The sequence below is a fragment of the Solea solea genome, chromosome 2 (genome assembly GCF_958295425.1).
Source record: "Solea solea chromosome 2, fSolSol10.1, whole genome shotgun sequence".
Taxonomy (NCBI): Eukaryota; Metazoa; Chordata; class Actinopteri; order Pleuronectiformes; family Soleidae; genus Solea; species Solea solea.
In genome coordinates, this window is record NC_081135.1 from 10129405 (window position 1) to 10149121 (window position 19717).

The 19717-nt window shown below is 42.5% G+C and overlaps 1 protein-coding gene across 1 annotated transcript in view; it reads left to right on the forward strand.

Moving 5' to 3' along the window:
• The window catches only part of LOC131455310 (Krueppel-like factor 7), a 47272-nt gene extending 36625 nt beyond the window's left edge, over window positions 1-10647 (forward strand). The window contains exons 3-4 of the mRNA XM_058622866.1: window positions 1708-1831; window positions 7112-10647. Of these exons, the coding sequence (XP_058478849.1) occupies window positions 1708-1831; window positions 7112-7163 (176 nt within the window). The 3' untranslated portion in view covers window positions 7164-10647. The remainder of the gene's footprint in view (window positions 1-1707; window positions 1832-7111) is intronic.
• The last annotated feature ends 9070 nt before the right edge of the window (window positions 10648-19717 follow it).

Sequence of the window (19717 nt, forward strand, 5' to 3'; positions counted from 1 at the left end):
CATCTCACCACCTCTTGTCACGCTCTTATTCATCCACCATGTACACACACACACATTCTTGTGCACCATTCTTAGTGAGGATACCCTAAAGGCCCTGGTATACTTGAATACCCAGATTTTGGAACCGCGTACAAAGAGCGCATGTTGGGTGTGCATGGACAGCGCATGTGCAAACTGAACTTCCGCCCCACCAATAGGTGGAGTATAAGCCCCACTCACCAAGCAGAAAACCATATCAACAACAGAGGAAGAAGTAGTCGCCAAGGATAGTCATCCGAGCCTCGACCTGGCAACCCATGAACCTTCTGAATCCCCTGCCTGACGGGCCTTTCATCTGTGTGTCCGAGGGAGCTGTAGCATTGTATCTTTGGTAGGAATGCGTCTTATTCCGTGTGTCCAGACATGTACCACCACACGATGGCGAAGTGGGATACTACAAGACCCTGGCGCGCACGTACACCAGGGTCAGCGATATGCGATGCCCAATGCGATGTTCAGATCAGTGCACTCGGCATGTACACGGAAGAATACCAGGGCTGTAAAAACCCTATAAAAAGTCTTAACCCTCAAAAAGTTGCGAGGACCAGCCAAAATGTCCTTCAAAACATAGGTTTGAATCTATTTGCCTCACAGCCTACTGCACACACACACACACACACACACACACACTCTCTCTTCTCTCTCTCTCTCTCTCTCTCTCTCTCTCTCTCTCTCTCTCTCTCTCTCTCTCTCTCTCTCTACCCTCCACTCCTCTTCTGCATGTTCAGCAAGATCGGACACCGGTGGGAGCCTCGCCATCACAGTGTTAAACATTACCTTGGTCTCTTTCCAAACTCTAAAATAAGCAAGATGGGGGTTGGAGGAGGGAGGTACAGAGATCTTTATCAGTGAAATAAAACTCAAGCTGCAAAGAAATCGATATACAGGATACAGACTTTGGGGGGGGGGGGGGTTATGCAGCACGCTTTGAAGTTGAAGGCACCAAATAGTTGCAGTAATATTTCTATACTGGTACCACACAGTTTTCTTTTTATCGACCGCGAAAGACGCACAGTACTGGAGAAGTACCATTATATTGAACAATTATTATTTTAATCCCTTTTATTAAAAGACAACAAGGAAATACAGTAACTATGTATGCAGTGATAAAATAAAATAAATGACTTTAGTTTAGTATGACCTCTATTTCACACTTGGACAAGAGCTGGGTAATGATAAAAGTTCTGGATACAGTATCAAATCGATATCTACACTTTGATACTGATTCCTGAATGATACTATTTTCGATACCTGTTTTGTTACAAATTAGATTTTTGATGCTGACAAGATTAAGTCATTTGTTACAGAAATGTGATACTGAATGACAACAGTTTTTTTCAATATTAAGTGATACAAGTATTGCAGTTTTATAAGCAGCACTAAGCAATACAATGGCTCTTAATCCTGGAGTGGATTGTGGTTGTGTCCAACTATTTCATGTTGAAAATGGCTGAAAATGAAAAATTCATCCACTTACACAAGTTTAAACCTCACAATTAATATAAGACCAACTTTCCAACACATCATTCCATTCAGAATGCCGCAATTACCACAGAATTCTTCAGATGAATCATCATTTTCCATCACAACATAGCTCGTGGTGGCCCTGAGACTTCTTAAACAGGGTTGTATACTCTGTGTTTTCCTCATTGTTGTTGTTTTCCCCAGGTGAAAAACCGTACAAGTGCTCGTGGGAGGGCTGCGAGTGGCGATTCGCCCGGAGCGACGAGCTGACAAGGCACTACCGCAAACACACCGGCGCCAAGCCTTTTAAGTGCAACCACTGTGACAGGTCTGTCAAAACACAACTCTCCCTCCTTCCCCTCCACCTTATATGTTTTTATTCCCTTTTTCCAATGTTTTTGTTTCTTTCTTTTTTTTTTTTAAGTACTTCCACTTGCACGGCGGGTTATGTTTTTCCCGTTGTGTTTTGTACACAGTGTGGTTTGGTGTTGTAAGGAGCTCTACCAGATGCCGGTAACACACCCAAATGTGTTTGATACTGACCCAGTTTAGAAGTGTGCTGGCAGGATTACTAATGTTTGTTCCTCTGCAACACACACACACAAACGCAAGACCCCACCTGCTCGGTCTTTCAGTGGGAATCCAAAGGCTGCTCATTCCGCTCTGTACCCACATTTGGCCCTGTGCAGCATATTAATAGTGATTCTCCTCACATGGCGATGTACGGCCTTGATTTGGAGGCTGCTTTTTCACCGGTGTACAGGTGAAGACTTTGTTAGCACCACCGCGCTTCACTGGTGTGGAATTTTAATTTGAAATCAAGTTTTCTGGAACTACTACGTAGTGAAATAATAATTATAAAAATGTTTTTTCAAGCCAGTCACCCAAAATATAGGTGTGCATATTTAAAACCAGGGATTGGACAGATTCTCCTGAAAGCATCCACACTGAAGCTGTTTTCAGGGTAACTTCCACAGAATTCGGTCCAGAATTTCTCTGATGTGTGCACAAGCGAAGGAGAATTTATGGAGATGATGGCAGGAGAATCTTTGGAGAATGTCCCGAGTGACCTCTGCGGACACTTGTTTTCACTCAGACTGCAGTGCATGTCTGGAAGCAGCTCGAGTGTCCTTGAGCACCGACATTAGCACTTAGCAACGCGCGGCCAACGTTAGACACATGTTTTTAAAATGTAATCATTCAGTAAATGGGTCAATTTTCCGGGATTGGACACCGCAAAATAACAACTAAAATTGCACAGGTCCCTATATGAGTGGCACCTAGCAGACCACGTCGCAATACAAATATCGGTACCTTTTGTTTGGGTGCTTGTTTCCACGAGACGTTGTTTCTTCAGAATCAGCCAAATAACGCTTTTGTAATACGGGGAATTTATTTTGGTCATTGGTGCTCGAAAGAGAAGAGCAAAAACAGTTTAGATATTAGATAGAGAAAAATGTGCTGTAAATATATACTGTGCCAAATGTCAAAAGTACAAGATGCATTTGTCTGCATTAAGGTCAGTGGATGGCTCCACAACCAGCCATTGTTATTCAGTAAAGCTCTATTTATTCACATTTAAGTTCACATTTGCCTTAGAAATAATAATAATAATAATAAAGAAGAATCTATAATATTGTTGACAGTTGTGTTGCACTAATAAGTAGTGGCTCAGACATTGTTAAAACATGTCTGAGCATGTAATATGAACTATTGGACAGTACAAGCTGTCACATGCACGATGTCCACTCATACGCGTCGTACTTTGCCGTCCATTTTCCTCTAAATGGGAACATAATCAACAAAATTAACATCATGTCCTATTGAAGAAGAGCTAGTTATTGAGACCTTTAAGAACTGGTGGATAATATTTACTGATGTTATTAATCAATTAAGAATTAGAGGCTTATTTTACCCATGTCATCCTTTAAGTCGAGTTCTGAGTTTCCGCCTAGTGGCTATTCAATCCTGCTACATCCTGCTTCAATTCAACCTGCAAACCTCAAGACTACGGCGTCACTGGCTCCAAAGAGTGTCTTTAAAGTGTCCTTTGTTTGTTCCATCTGTGCGACCTCTCATCGCTCCTCATATTTAGCATCCCAGCAGAAAAGATGTGAGTCACTGGTGCTGAGGTGCTCATCTCCCTTTGTCTTGCTCAAGAGTCGACTCTGCCTCAGCCTCTTAATTAGTCACCGCAGCTTCTGTTTCATTATGAAGCACCGCGAAATGCCAATTTGCCACGGCCCCTTAAGCGTAGCTCCGGTGATGAAACCATCAAGTATTCAGACGCCCCTCAAAAAAAAATCTGCCCCGACTCGAGACACAGAAATCATTTTTTTCTTCTGTTTTAATTACATAGTTCTGTGTGTGGGAGCCGTCCCTCGCTGACACCTCTGGGGTCTCTGAGCAATATCGTCCGCGGGAGCCACCACTCGCTGCACACTATTTAAAGACCACAGACCCCGGGTGAAACTGTAGTTCAGAAGGTCATTTCCATGGTATTCCACCACAAATCCGTAGCTTTATGAATATCGCTATATTCCACGTGGCATTAATATAAATACCACTGACCAGAGTCTCAAAATATATCACGTCTACTTACGACACCTAAATGGCCTCGGCAAATTGTCTTCATATAACATCAGTTGTATTCATTCATTCATCGTCTACCGCTCTATCCTCCACATGAGGGTCAGCTGACAGAGGCTTAAAGGTTTTCTTAAGATTTTGACACAGACGCTTTTTTCTTCCCACTTTAGTTTGAATCATAGACACGGTTTGTGTTTTTTATGAAATGTTGCTTATATTTCCTTACAATTATGTCAATATTCAGGCGTACACTCTGTTCTAAGCACATTTTAATTCATCTTATTTGTTGCCTAAAGCCACCATTTGTGTTATTTCATGATGACTGAATGTCATTTGTATTGTTGGGCACAAACAACACAATTAAATCAATTTTTTTTAATTACTATGTTATCGCAAAAGTACATACAGTACACCACATTACACTGTGTTTGTGTGTGTGTGTGTGTGTGTGACTGCAGCATCTGTCACAATGAGACAATTAACAGGTCACAGTACAGAAGATGTGACCTCTTGAATCATGCATAGGTTCATTATGACAGGACAAAAAAAAGAAGTCCCTCTTCACCGGGGGTACTTTGCCTCAATGTGTGTGAAGGAGTGGTCATCTGTGTGTGTGTGTGTGTGTGAGGGGGGAGGGGTTAGACAGAGGGCAAGGCAGTGTCATCTTAATCAGGTCTCAGCTGGACAGACTGTAAATACAGTAGTCCAGCCTGTCTCCCTCCCATCTGATTTCCTCTTAACCCCCCCACCAACCCCTAACCCCCCTGCAGGCCCATCCCTAATTCGGGTCCACCTCTGTCATATGTCACAGGGCGCACAACCCCTCCAGCCTCACACACACACACCCCGCTGAGATGAAAGAAGAGGGAAGACAGGGTGGAAGATAGAGGATGGGAGGGTGTGTGTGTGTGTGGGGGGGTGGGGGAGACAGACCTGCAGTGTGCCAGCTGGTGTCATGCCCGTGAGTCGTGACTCATACTTTACCATCTGTCTCACAGAGCGCACACTCATTTGCACACACACACACACACACACACACAATCACTGAGCCACATTTTCTCAGCCATCCATTGATCCTGCATGCATTTACACGCACACACACACACATGCGCGCAGGTGTGACAGTAAGACAGATGACTGGTGGACCCCCCCCCCAAAAAAAAAAAAAAAACACTGATTCATGCTGACATGTGGGACAGTTGTCTCCGTCTCAGTGGACGGACACAATCTGACACCGGTGTCAAAAAAAATCAACAGTTGCACAACTGTGGAACTTCCTATTTAAAGCCTGCCATATCATCATAAAGGCAGAATCTTATTAGTGATAATGTTATTTCATTGAATATTGTATTATTCTATTGTGATTTTTTTGACACGTGCTGTAAAACGATTGCTAAATGAGATGCATCAAATCCGGTAGGATTTACCCGGGTGTAGCTGCACAGTGCTGCAAATCGCTCTGGAAACACACTTTTATGAATATTTCCATTTAGTTTTTTTACCTCATTGACACAATTTGACATAATGTGATGTATGTTTCTCACATGCATTGCTCACATACAGATGCAGCCGTTTTACAAGGCACACATCTTCATCACCGCTGCTGCGGCTAAATCAACAGCGTCTGCGTTTGCACACAATTTCCATCACAAAGTGGCTGTTTTGGGTTGAAAAAAAGAAGTCAATAAAGTTTGGTTGTTAACATCAAAACGGCTTGAAATGTTTGATGCAGGCCTGCAACGATTATTTAAGAATAAACTTGTGACTTTTCTTTTTCCCAACAGTCAACGTGTTTCATTAAATAACTGTTGAGATGCAGTGCAACATTTTTACATTATTTAAATCTCAGCTTTTTATTGTAAGATTTGTATGATTTGAAATCCACTTTCTTGACTGTATTCTAATGCATCCATTTTTGCACTTCATCATATATTTTAAATTGTGTGTTATTAAGCTCTTAGAGTTTAATTTCATGTATGAAAAGTATATTTTAAAAGTCTTAATCATCTTAGGCACTGCACTCTCCACATCTACATTAACAAAACATACAGTCTGGCTATAACGAATATTTTATTGACACTTTTGAAGAAAAAGAAAGGAGGCACCTGCTTTAAAGTGTGGCTGATGGAACTGACGTCTTGAAAAACTCTGGTTGAAGTATTGGGAGTCACAGTATGATCAGATCTGGCAGCAGCTCGTGTTTTATTAAAACTTGCGGACGTGGAGTATTTCTTTGTCCGTCCCTTTTCTCCTCGTCTATCTTCCCGGTTGTTTGTGTTTGCATTTTTACTGAGATGTTATTGTTTCCCTCTTCTGGACTTGTCAATATGACCCGTTTTTAATAAAACACACCAACAACAACAGTTCCAAATAAAGTCTTAACATATAATGCTTGGAGGCCTGCAACACACACTTTGAGCCATGTGAGTATTAACAGCCAGACTTTATTGGCATTTTAAACAATAACACGTAAATATAGCAGTTTTTTTTTCTCCTGTTGTGAATCATGTCATTTAAGCTAAAATGAAGGCTCTATTTCGAGTGTTTCTTTTCCAATTTCCAATTTTCTCGTGTGATGAATTTTGTGTCGGTCAACTTTAAACAAAAATCAAAACTTATTACATTACATAAAAAATGCCAGGCCAGTGTGATTCCAGAGCAATTTCATTTTTCACCGTTTAGCCGTGACGCGGTAATTCTACAATTGAGATGAGAGGCTTCGATTCATCTGATGTAGCGATGGTTGTACAGCACATGTCATCCTTCTCCTCCCTCCGCAGTGATTCAACAGATCCATCTGCAGGCTCTCGACTTATTCATGGCACAGCTGAAGTCATTAGGAGAGCTGCTGAAAATGCTGATTATGAATTAGTTACACATATACTAATTGCGCGTGCATTAGTGGCTCAGCACTCACTAGCTCACAGGCAACGTTTAGCTCCATTGACAAAACAAACTCCCCGCACTCCTTGCGCTCGTAACACGCTAACAAGCCATTTTCTGTCTCTTTTGGTTGCAGGTGTTTCTCACGGTCGGATCACTTGGCGCTGCACATGAAGAGGCACATCTGAGGGATTTGGGAGAGGTCAGCGGGAGAAGAAGAAGAGGACGGAGGCGAAGAAGACGAGAGAAGGGGACAGACGACGGGAAAAATAACACCATGGATGTGAAAGAGACCGAGAAAGACAGAGGGGCGGACTCAAAAGACGGCAGATTTTTGACTTTCGGGACTTGAGGGGGAGGCACCACACGGGGGGACACTGACTACAGACAGAAACGCACTCAGGCAGGTGGGCGAGCGGAACCTAAGTGGGTCTGTAAATCTGTGCTCAGCCAGCTGGTCCATGATTCCACTCTGACACATCATCAGCCTGCAGTTTGGCAGCTCTTTGTTTTTTTTTGTAAAGCTTAAACTCATCTTAAAATGTGCCAGGCAAGACCACAGGCGGCAAACTGGACCAGTTGTACAGTGAATTCCGGGCCTTGGTCGTGTTCCACATTCTGTATCTGTTCATATTCACACCAGGATCACTCTAGCATACTCTAGTCTTAGATTTAGTCCCCGTCATGGGGATTTCTCACCAGGATTTCACCCACACTTCTTCGTCATCTTGTTGCTGACAACTGGACTAGAAAGTGTCGCGCTACAGGAAGCATGTTGGTAACATAAGGACACAAACTGTAGGTGCGCTCGCCAACGTCGACATGAATGTGACGTAATTAACATCGCGCCTTAGCGTCCACACTGCAGAACACTTGTTTATATATTGGATTTCCTCATCCCAGAAGCTGAGGAGAACACACCGTTTCCACGGGATGAAACGCCACAGCAGCTGGTTTCCACTCCGTCAAGGTTGCCGTCGCCTTTTCACGCCACCGAAGGCTTCGTCATCATCATTACATATAGGACAGATAATAATTTGACAGATTTTCATCTCACCTCTGTCACATCTGCCAAATGGATCCATTTATAAATCCACTTGGTGCGAGCACACTTTTGAACGGAGCGCTGGATTCCCGAGGATTTGAAGCCGGGGGGAGGGGGGGAGACTGATGGAGGTCGTGTCTGGGCCTGGCTCGCTTTCTAAGCATCATCAGCAGCGGCTACCACTGAATGAGGCTAACTGATTCACTCTGGGAACAGACCGCTCCCCTCTGAGAGTGTCAGCCGAACAGACGCTTCATGGCCCCTCAGAGTGTTTTTCCCCTCTTTTCAGAAACTGTTGCACAATTGACTCTTTGCAAACTTTTTTGTTAAAAAAAAAAAAAGAAAAGGAAAAAAAAAAAGCCCCCACCTTCTTGAACTTTGGAGACAATTTGGGACTCGCCAAAAAACCACATGCACAAGTGGAAACGGCTAGCTGACTGTGATAACACACGGGGACGAGCTCAATATGTTATGTAAAGGCTATATTGTTTCTAAGAAAAGAATCTCCTCGTTTGTTCCCGTGACAACGAGTGAAAGGACAATTTTGATGAAGAACATGTTGAAAATGGACACACACACACACACACACAGAAAACAAACACAAGTGTCTACTGTAGATGCCTGACATGATCTCTTTGGTCTTTTTAAGAGTGATTGGCATCTAACTGGCCACTGCTTTGAGAACGTTCTCCCCCCAATTTAGCAACTCATTTCAGACAAAAGCAGCATTCAACAGCTCCTCCCTATGCAGCCCTATGCATATCTAAAATAAGAAAAATTAAAAAAATTCCACCTGACTTCCTCACCACACACGTTTGTCCGAATGCACAATTTGTACCCGCGGCCGCACTCGCAGGAGGACGCGCGACACAAATTCAATCGATTGGGCGACTCAGTCAACGTGAATGTATCTGTCGTGAGTCTGTGACGCCGCTCGTTTCCATGGTTTCCTCCTCTTTTCACATTTCAAACACACGTTAGAAGTAGAACGGGTTAAAGGTCCAGTGTGTAACATTTAGATTGTTGGAATATCCCAAAACTGACGAAGTGTACCGTTGCATATTCGTAGCCTTAGAATAAGCCATTATTATCATATTCCCCTATAGGTCAAAAGAAAAGCTTGTTTAAACCTGGATTGTGTTTCTGCAGCAGCGAACCAGGTCTTGAAACTTACTCCGTAGTTTCAGGGCTTCATAATTCAGAATGGAGAGACTGCAATTTTGTGGTAAAGATAGAATGTGTGAAGAAAACTCAAAGATCTTGCTCTTCAGATATGAAACTGTGGACAGACTCCACAAAATAAATATAGAATATTTCATTATTCACCACTAATGAATCATAGAAATTGCCATATCCGGAGTTCCTTGATGTGCAAAAGGTCACTTTTTCTTACACACTGGACCTTTAAAAGTGTTACCAGTGGGTGGGTGATGTAGGCTGGTTTGTTGGGGGCGGGGTTTCTGCAGTGGAGTGAGACCCACATGCACACAGAGACACATATGCACTTCCAGGAAACTGGAATGAACATTATGAACAAAGCATTTTTATTTATTTTTTGCCACATTACACTTCAAGGTGTCTGTGATCCACGAGTGAATTCTAGACGAGCTCAAGTGCACACGAATCAAAAAGGCAGCTTGGACTTAAATAGAGTGTCGAGACACTGATGAACCTGATAGGAAACGGCGACATCGACGTGTTCATTGTTTGTTTGTTTGTTTTTTTATATATATATATTTTTTATCTTTCTTTTTTTTACAGGAGTTTTAATAGTTTGGAGGTGAAGTGAAGCACACAGCAATCTGCTTCTTGGCAAAGAGGGGACACACACACACACACACACACACACAAAATTGATTTCACTCCGTGTACCAGAGGTGCTTTTCAATTTTCGGGTATGAACGCAGACCAACTCAATCATATCTAGACATGATCTGTCTGCAGAGCTGGAAGTAGATACTAAATCAACGGCTGCCTCGCATAAATACTTTCTTCCGTAATGTGCAAACAAGCCGGACTCCCTTTGATATTGAACGTCTATAGGTGACTGGAAGAGGGAGGAACTGAGGTTTTATCTTAAAAAAAACAACAAAAAAAAGACCAAATATCCTTCTTTAATTCATACACATTACAGGCTAATAAAAGAGGTTTAGACATTTAACACCATAGTGAAGACTTTTCTTCATTTGAATCTGTTTTTTTCTTCAATAATGGCAGCTCTATGTGTGTGTTTCAGTATTGCATATGTGCGGGGATGCACAGCTCCTGTGTGTATTTTATTTTATTTTTCCTCCCTATTCTTCCTATTTATTTTGCTCTCACTGAGGATGCTTGGACGGGATTCGTTTTGAAAATTTGCTCCTGCTCTTCTCGCGTCTTGACACGAACAGAAATTGTTCACACGTGTGCGGCCGGGAGCTCGGTGGAGGGGGGAGGGGGCGGGGGGTAAAAAAATGTGATTTTTCCAAAAATGTGAATGTGTTTGTCTCACGTCGTCTCCGAGGACGCGGCTCTGTTTTTGTGTCATCTTAATGAATGATTGTCAATTCTGCCGTGCCTGTGTGTTCTTCGTCTGTTTGTATTTGCACTCTGAATAGTTTTCTTTTTGGGGGTGGGGTGTGTGTGTGTGTGTGTGGGGTGGGGGGGCGGGACTTATCAGCATATCTGCTGTTTTCTGTCAGCTTGTACACTTCAACTTCACACACGATAAACCCTGGTTATCACAGAGTCTGTATAGTAGCTGTTTTTAAGCACAAATGTACACGCATACACACTGTCTATGGATTCTCTCTCACACACACACACACACACTTTTGCCACAGATTCAAACATATACTGTATATGCACAAGTACATACTCACAAAAAAACACACATGTACGCATATTCCCTGTTCTCCATGTGTGTTTTCTCACTGTTTTTCCTGCCACCGCTTGAGAGTCGATGGTCCACATTGCAGCTCTTGCTCTCAGCATAGGAGTGTGTGTGTGTGTTTGTGTGTGTATGTGTGCGTGGTGGGGACACATTGCTATGTGTTACACCCACTCTGTTTCCACTAGGTCTGAATTTCAAATCAAACGCACCCCCTACTTCTACCAGCATTCCCTTTCTCCTTCCCCCGCCCTTCCATTTTCTCCAATATGATCCCTTTCAAACTCCTCTGTCTGACACCACCTCCACCTTCTCTCCCCTTCCTCCTCCTCCTCCTCCCTCCACCTTTTTCCTCCGTTGTCTTTCTCCTTTTCTTTTTTCGCTGTACGACGTGTTTTCAAATTTATCATTTGTATATTATGATGATGTATGGGTACGATAATGTTCTTTATTATGGAAAAACTGAGAAAGATTTATTTTTGTTACTGGTTTGTTTCATAATTCTTTTTTAAATTGGTATTGTAATATCTCTATGCAAGGAAACTGTTCAGTGAATCGTTTTTATTTAAGAATGTAATTATGTGTAATAAATGGTAGAAGCAGTTTTGGCATGGAGTATTCACGCTTCTTGGCTGCTCTCTTCGTCCGGCGACACAATGCGCACCTAATCATCCATCTTCCCCATAAAGTGTTGTCTGATTTCTTATCAATCCTCAATCACAGAGCCATTCAGGGGGCTAACAATGAGCGCCCGGACTACATTCGCACACCCTCTGCCTTTTTTTCCCTCTGACTGACCAGTGTGCTCTAAACTCAGCCAGAGGTAACGCTGCAAACCAGCTGGTTAAGTGAGCAGGAAAGTGGAGTTTTGAACAAATGGTGCATGGTTCCTGTTGATCAAACAAAGGAAATGTGCCAGAATCTGTTCACTTTGCTCGAACACGCTCCCTCGTCGTCATCGTCATCCTTCGAGGGAGCTATGGCATGTTAATTACATCTGTTTCCAACCAAGGTGATGACTTATCCGCTATTCCTGCCTTTTGACCATGACTAGCTGATAAAAGGGTAATCGAATAACTAATGGATAATTAGGGAGTAATTACTCTCTGGTAAATGGCCCCGTGCAGTGGATTAATTCTCCTTGGGTCTGGCTGTGAGAAACTCCCATAAGGTTTTTTGTTTCATTTAATGCTCCCTAATTGAAATGGGCACCCTCATCAGGAAGCTTACATGTATCTGTCCAACTTAATGTTCTTTTATCTGTAATTACACGCAGACAGCATATTATCTACCTAACTACGCCGGCTACGTCAATCCCGGAGACGCGTTATAAAATTAGAAGAGATGGAGTCATTTTTCAATAAAGGTCGCACGTCCCAGAAGTGCAGCTCCACTCAGTCTGACGGAGACGAAGGTTGTGTGGGAGTTCACATCCGGAGCTTAAATGCTCTTTATGTGTTTTCAGCAGCTAAAGGGGCTACATTTACTTCAACGTTAAAGGTTAACACACGCACACGTTCACAAACGCGACATGATGGTGAATATGAGAGAGAGGTTTAACCTGCGGGGCTGAGACAAAACGTTCCAAAGGTTCAAGGGCTGCGTGTCGAATAAAAACCACAAATGTCAACCAGACGTTGGCGCTGGTGGAAACAGACACTCCATCAAGTAGTAGTTGTTGAGCCATTTTAGTCTCCAGACTTTTACAAGAGCATTCTCATTATGGCCGACTCGCGTACAAGGTGGAGTCATCAACAGGAGTGCTGCGTTGAATGGCGCAGCGTCAAAGGTCAAATTACGTTATGCTAATATTCCCGCACAAGTGCTAGCCAACCGCGTCACGCTTAACATTTAAATTAACAGCTCACACAAAGCTTTCGGACAAGGTTATTTCCCCGTTGCAAATGTTTTTTTTGTCAGACAAGGTGCACAGCACCATCACTTTAGCAACATTAGCCATTTATGCTACATAGTCAGCTATAGCAGACGCTGCTCTGCTAATCTCCAATAGCTAGTTAGCTAACATGAGAGAGAGGTTAAACCTGCAGGGCTGAGACAAAACATTACAACGATTTAAGGGCTGCGTGTCGAATAAAAACCACAAATGTTAACCAGACAACGTTAGCCACTTATGCTACACAGTCAGCTATAGCAGACGCTGCTCTGCTAATCTCCAATAGCTAGTTAGCTAACATGCGAGAGAGGTTTAAACTGCAGGGCTGAGACAAAACATTACAACAGCTTAAGGGCTGCGTGTCGAATAAAAACCACAAATGTCAACCAGACAACGTTAGCCACTTATGCTACACAGTCAGCTATAGCAGACGCTCCTCTGCTAATCTAGCTGATTCCAGCAGCTAGCATCAGACCCCTCCCGTCAAATCTGTGCGTCCTCGAGTCACATCATTAGGACATTATTTCTGCTGTGACAAACTTGTGCGCATCCTCCACACTTCCTCCCTTTCTCGTTACTTTTGACACATGCTCAACATAACAGACTAAATGCACAGGCAGACTGTGGAGAGAGGTGTTTTTATCATCCGACAAATTACGCCGGGGGGTCCCCGAGTGGAATAATCTGAGCGAGCTGATAAACACGGCTGCTGAATGCTTGGTTTCATGTGCTCAATAACCACAGCGCCGCTCCTGTTCACACTCATGTGCTCCGAACGATAGCATCGACGTGAATCTTGTCGAACAATAGGATTAAAGCATCCCGAGATCTTATCTTTTCATGATATTCCCGTGTATTTTGGTAATATCCTTTGTCTAGCACTTCACCTTAGGAAGTGGATGTTCTCTTATTTTAATTCCTGACCATATATTCACTTACAAACAATTAAAGGTAAACTAAAGTGTGTTTTTATGAGGTATTGACTCACTATTAACACAGACTTTGCCAAGCATGCAGGACCCAGATACTCACTCTCATTGAAAAAGGAAAAACATGATTTTAGCCACTTAATAAAGGCCTTATTATGTCTACATTGACTTAACACTACAATAAATGCTTTATCGAGCTGTAAGACAGCCGTTTCGGAATGGAACCTGAAGTTAAGAACCTGTTCCCTACCAGCACCAAAGTCCATAGAGAAAATTAACGATTCTACATCACAGCACACCAGAAAGTTAAATCACTAAAGCCTCCATCAGTGAGTTCAGCTGTGTTTTCTTGTGACTTTGGAGTTTGAAATAATCTTTTTAGATTTACATTAGTGACAAAATTGAAAAGTAGACCCAGTAGCTCCTGTATCTGAGCTACCTAAAAATTATGATTTTCTCTTTGGGCTTTGGTTTAAGTTGAGCGAGCGCTTAACAAACTTCAGTTTTTCCTCCTATTGCTGCTGGCGGGAAGTGAGAGTCAGTGTCCAGGTCCAAGGTTGTTTGACTGAAGTGGCAACACACTTGGCAAAACTTCGTACAGTAACACTTCCGTAAGATGACGACTTCTGATTGAAAATTGAAGTTTGAAAAGCAAAACGTTCATTATTTCTTTTCTTTCAGGGATACCGTCTCTTTGTTGAGCGACTCGTCGGACTGTCCTTGAACCGTCTACAGTCTCTGCTGCGCCGTTCAGTGTCTGAACACCTGAGCTCGGCTCACAAACGTGCGCCTTTTGTCTAACGTACAGCGATCTAGCCGCAGCTCGCGCAGTTAAACGAGGCTATAGATGGTGTGACGGCGCTGAATTGTTCAAAGAGAGAGTGATTCTTCCAGTGAATCACTTAACCAGAAGAATATAAAGACCCCCCCCCCTTTTTCCTTTCCATGTGGTTGTGCAACAGAAGATTTTGCCATGGAGTCTGCCAATGCCTGTGGGTGTCTTGTAGGCGTTTGGCAGCAGTATAGGGATGTTATTGTCACATCTGGCAGCGTAGAGACGCTAACATACTGGGGAAGCAGCAGCTACAAGTTTAAAGCCTCCCTCACAACATCTTATTCAAGGCTGAGGGCTGTCAGTGCACTCTGGCACCGACGCAGGGTGATAACTAGGAGTCTTCTTCGCTAAGGTTGCAGAGACTATACAAAAGCCGCTGTTGTGTATAAAGAGAAGCTTAACTGTGGAAACGACTCTGTATCTCCTGTTGCTCGGAGACTCCGGTTCTGTGGGCGGTCATGAGACATGGATTTTTTTTTGGTTTCATGCCACGAGCAGCCAAGTGCTTAGGTATTTCCAATTATAGGGAATATGTCGAGGTGGCCCTTGGTAATTAAAGCCTAATCATGCTGGTGGATTCAGAGAGGCATCCTCATCAAGCTTTCATTAGTCCTCCCTCCTTGTGTTGCCCGGCAGCGTCCCAACCCCCTTTATGGCTGCTCAGACCGCCTGTCCCCGAAACCACAGCCGGTCATTTAGTGGTAAAATACTATGCTATTAAAAAGTTATTTTCCAAATTTAAACCCTTAATTAACACAGCTCTGGAATCAATAAACATTTTCTTTTGTAATAAATCTTACTTTTTTTTAATCATTTAAGACCAAATCATTGACAAAATCAAAGCAGACAAATGAAGTTATAGTGACTTAAGTCACAATTTTATTTTCATATTTTCCTGCTTTCATCGCCTCTCATATGCTCAATATGCTCTCTGTCGCTTCCTAGCAAGGTATCGATGCCACAATCAGATGTTTATCAGCTATAGTCTTTTTTAGATTAATTAGATTTCATTATTGTGTTAGTCAGCCCCCGGGAATAAGAGGAGAAACAGGTTCACAGCACTTTATAACCCAGGTTTTGGGTAGTAATTTGTTTTAATAATCTGTTTTTCCATCTGTTTTCATCTGTTTACACAACAGCTTTTAGTCTTTTAGTGTCTGGTCTAATTCACACAGTCAATCTGGTAGACCTGACTCTTTGCATTGTATTTTATTGTACTTTTACTGCCTCTTTGCGTTCTACTTGCTATTTAACTTTGCATTTTACTATTTTTTGTAGCATATGTTAGTTTTTTATTTAGTTTATGTCAATTTTGTTTGTCTATCTATCTATCTATGGCGTGAATTGGTCAACTTGTAACTCCGCCCACTTAAAGTTACGCCCCTGTCTTGCACGCTGCAGATAGACCCCTCTGGACCAGTCCATTTTCTGTTCTTACAGAGGGAAGGTAAATGTCATAAAAGTGCATAGATACGGGACCAACTAGCCACCAGCTAAGTGCTAACATTCTGCAAAGGTTCATATCACGCACTATAGTGGAGTTGAGTCGGATTCACTTCACTCAATAAATCAATTCCATGCTCGTGCTTGTACTGAGACAAGGACAGTGGTGCCATTAAATGGCTTGTAGCTTGACTTGACTTGCATGGAAACGTACGGTCCACACTTGGATGGCGTTTCCTCGTCGCTGCTCAGAAGCAGGCGTGTCCTCCTCTGGCGTATCCAAGCGTCAAAGGCTCTTTTTGTCATAAATTCATTTTCCTGTCTGTCTGGGCTGAAGAGTTGCCTCAGTGTCGTCTGAATTCTCCCACTCTGCAGAAGCCGATACAAATCAAGCCACAGGCCCAGAGAAACCTGGAGACCCAAAGAGAGGCTAGGATTTCAGCTGGAGGTCCGAGGGAGATCAAGCAGAGAGCACCTGTCTCTCCGACTGTATGCTCCTTGTTTGACACAACACCTGGAAGCCCAGAGAGAGAAGGAGCAGCAGTGTGGAAGCAACAAGCTGCTTTACAGGGCCATGCATTATGTAGGAAGCTCTCTCTCCCTCTGCCCCCTGCTCTGCAGTAAAAATAGATCAACAGACCTTTTTTCTTTCTTTCTTTTTTTTTTATTTGTCTTCATGCTTCTCACTTTCACACAGATCTCACCGAGTGCAGGTGCAGCAGCTGTTTCTCCTCCCTGAGCGTTCGTGCGACCGTGTGCAGCTTTAAACGCGTTTGCGCACACTTTAGTGCACACGTATGCCGCAGCATGTGTGCACGTCAACCTGGGGTTTTTATCACTTTTGCACTCCGCTTCTAAGAAAAGTGGGCTATTATTACTCCGGCGGCGAGTTTTTACATTAGTGTGAAGATGAAAAGAGTGATCGCATGGTGTCAGTGGAGACCTCGTACTTTAGTGTCGATATGACGTGTGCGTCTCCAATAAAGACGTGTTTCTTTCTGTGAACCCAAATGCAAGACAACAACGCAGAGGAGAGTGCAGGTAGAATAAAGGCCAAATGTAATAATAATCCAAAAAATAGATAGATAGAACACAGGTGAACAGACACAGAGACACATAATAAAACAGGAAGAAGTCGGCAAAACACACAGGGAGGAAAAACTGCAAAGTAAGACCAGATCATAAAAGTCCAAATAAATAAATCAACGTGTAATAAATACATCAGGGGTCAAGGTTTGTTCTTTTATTCCTTCGGCCAGAAACATCCTACTCAAACAATACGCTATTAAGAATGTTCAGTATGTGTATGCACGACGCCTCTTTACACGCATGAGTCATGATTCTAAACAGGAATCAGGACAAACGTACGACAAAAGAGCCAACAAATCAAACCAAAGCAGATGGAGAGGCTCAAGGTTAGAACAGGAAACACAAAAATACCAGAAGAAATAAGAAAAGCAGGAACGGGAGAAGCCAAAATAACAGCACAGAAGAAAATTGTTCAACAGTATTGAAGGAAACGTTTTTTAACATCCTTTTCTGAGTCTTACTTTCAGGAAAAGAAAGAGTGGGCCTGCACGGATCCCTGACCTCTACCAACACACAGTATCTGGCATGAATTGGAACACAGGCTGCGAGCCGGACCTTGTGATCCAACGCAAGTGGCCAAAACTCATGCCCTGGTCCCTAAACGGAGGCTCAATCCTGCACAATCTTTTTCACAAATAAAGCTCTTCCAAGATGGAGCTAATTAATTCCCAAGCCTCTGAGATGAGTTCAGCCAGCATATGCTCTGGGTTTGGCTCCACATTCCACCCTCGTGTACGACCATCAGAGGCACCTTTTTTTTTTAAGAGCTTCGATGCGGAAAGTCCAAATTATAGCCCGTGTTTAAAAAGAACTCGGTTTGAATGGAAGTCTACGGGAAATGGAAGCTAAATACTTCTCACTTACCTGATTTAAAAAGAAAGGAGTTGGTGTTGCTGTCTTCATATTACTTGGTAACATTAATTGGAATAAACTTACATGTATTTTTTTTAAATATGATTTATGGATATTTACAGATAATCTGACTTCCTTTACGTTTTTCATAGATTTACAAACAGAGGACCTCAAAACTCACGTCAGTGAATCGCTAGTGTCCATTAAAATTTGTATGTACATCAGGCCACCTCATGCACATACTGTTGTTTGTAATTTTCCCCTGTTGCTGAGAGCAGAGGCCCAGAGGCTCCCCGAAGACCATTGATCCGTGTCTATGACTACAGAGGTCTCTGACTCCTCCCTGATTGCCATCCCACTGCTAATTAAACAGTCCTGCTTAACGAGTTCACGCTGATAACAAGGCTGGAGGGAAAGGTCACCCTATCACACTCACTTCAACTGGACAGCGTCAATAACGAGGACAGGTGCACACACACACACACACACACACACACATTCTCATATTTCTATCCATTTTAAGACTTTCCATTCCTTTGGACGACCTAGGGCCTTATCCCTCACCTTAACCCTTTACTAATCTCTGATTTCTTACTTTTTCTCAAAATTCTGCATTTATCACTTTAAAATGTGTCTTCTTATGTGTCGTTTAGTCAAAGTTATGATTCATTTTATATTGCATTTTCAGTCGTGACATAAAGTAACAATAATTGTGCAGAGGTCACAAAAATAAACCCATTTTTCTTTTCTTTTTGTTCATAAAAACGAAAAAAGTGAACTCTGAACTGTGACATATTTACAAATTCCACAAATTCAATCAGATTTTAAACATTAAGAGTACTGTTTTGCTCAGGTGTGTTTATATAGTTGTGAAAATTATTTTTTTCCCCCATCAGATTGCTTCTCTTGTGCTGAAAAAAGGGATATAGACACTCTATGTTGCACATTCGTATAGCTTCTGTATGTACTGTATGTTTAAACAGTAATGGAAAAAAAAGGTAAATACTGCATTCTCAGCTGTTTTGTAATGCACATACTGTGTAAGCGTGCTTGTTAGCTCACTCTAAATCTTAATCAAGGACACAACTGACCTGACCATAAAAAAGATGTCTTAATTTCTATAATTCATCTTGCTTTTCTCCCTTTATTTCTCCCCCCACCCTCTACTCCACTGATGAGTCTGTGTCTCGTATTTGTCACCGGTCCATGAACGGTGACTCATGAGTATTTGAGAGTCAGCTGCTGGAAAAGAAGCCACATTTTGACATATGTACATCCATCCAATGGAGGAGAATAAAATGTCCATTTCTACACTTGAACGCAGCACAAAGGGTAAACCATTAATGCAGAATCGAATTGACGTGCATGTTAATGATAAAATGCATATGGGAAGAGTGTGTCAGGTAAAATGAAATAAAAAAAACCCACAGAAGCACATCATTGTTGGAATATAAAATTTCTTTTTTCACACAAAAGGATCTTTTTCTTCGATGCATACAAAAAAAAAAGAAACATGACCTATACAGTGTCCACTATCAGGCCTCCTCATCATTTATCTTGCTGCAGCAGAATCAGGATAGATTGGTTCAATTAGACTGGCCTTTAATGTAATCTGTTTAATCCATTTCTATCATCAAAGCCAATTCTTACCTCGCTCTCCTTGGAGAGCAGGATCAGGCTTCTTCTTCTTCGTCTTCTTCTTTCTTCTTTCCCGCCTCAGAGTCTCGCCACAGTATATCGTTCTTTACAACTGGCCGTGGAGAAAAACAGAGCGTCTCCCCGTGAA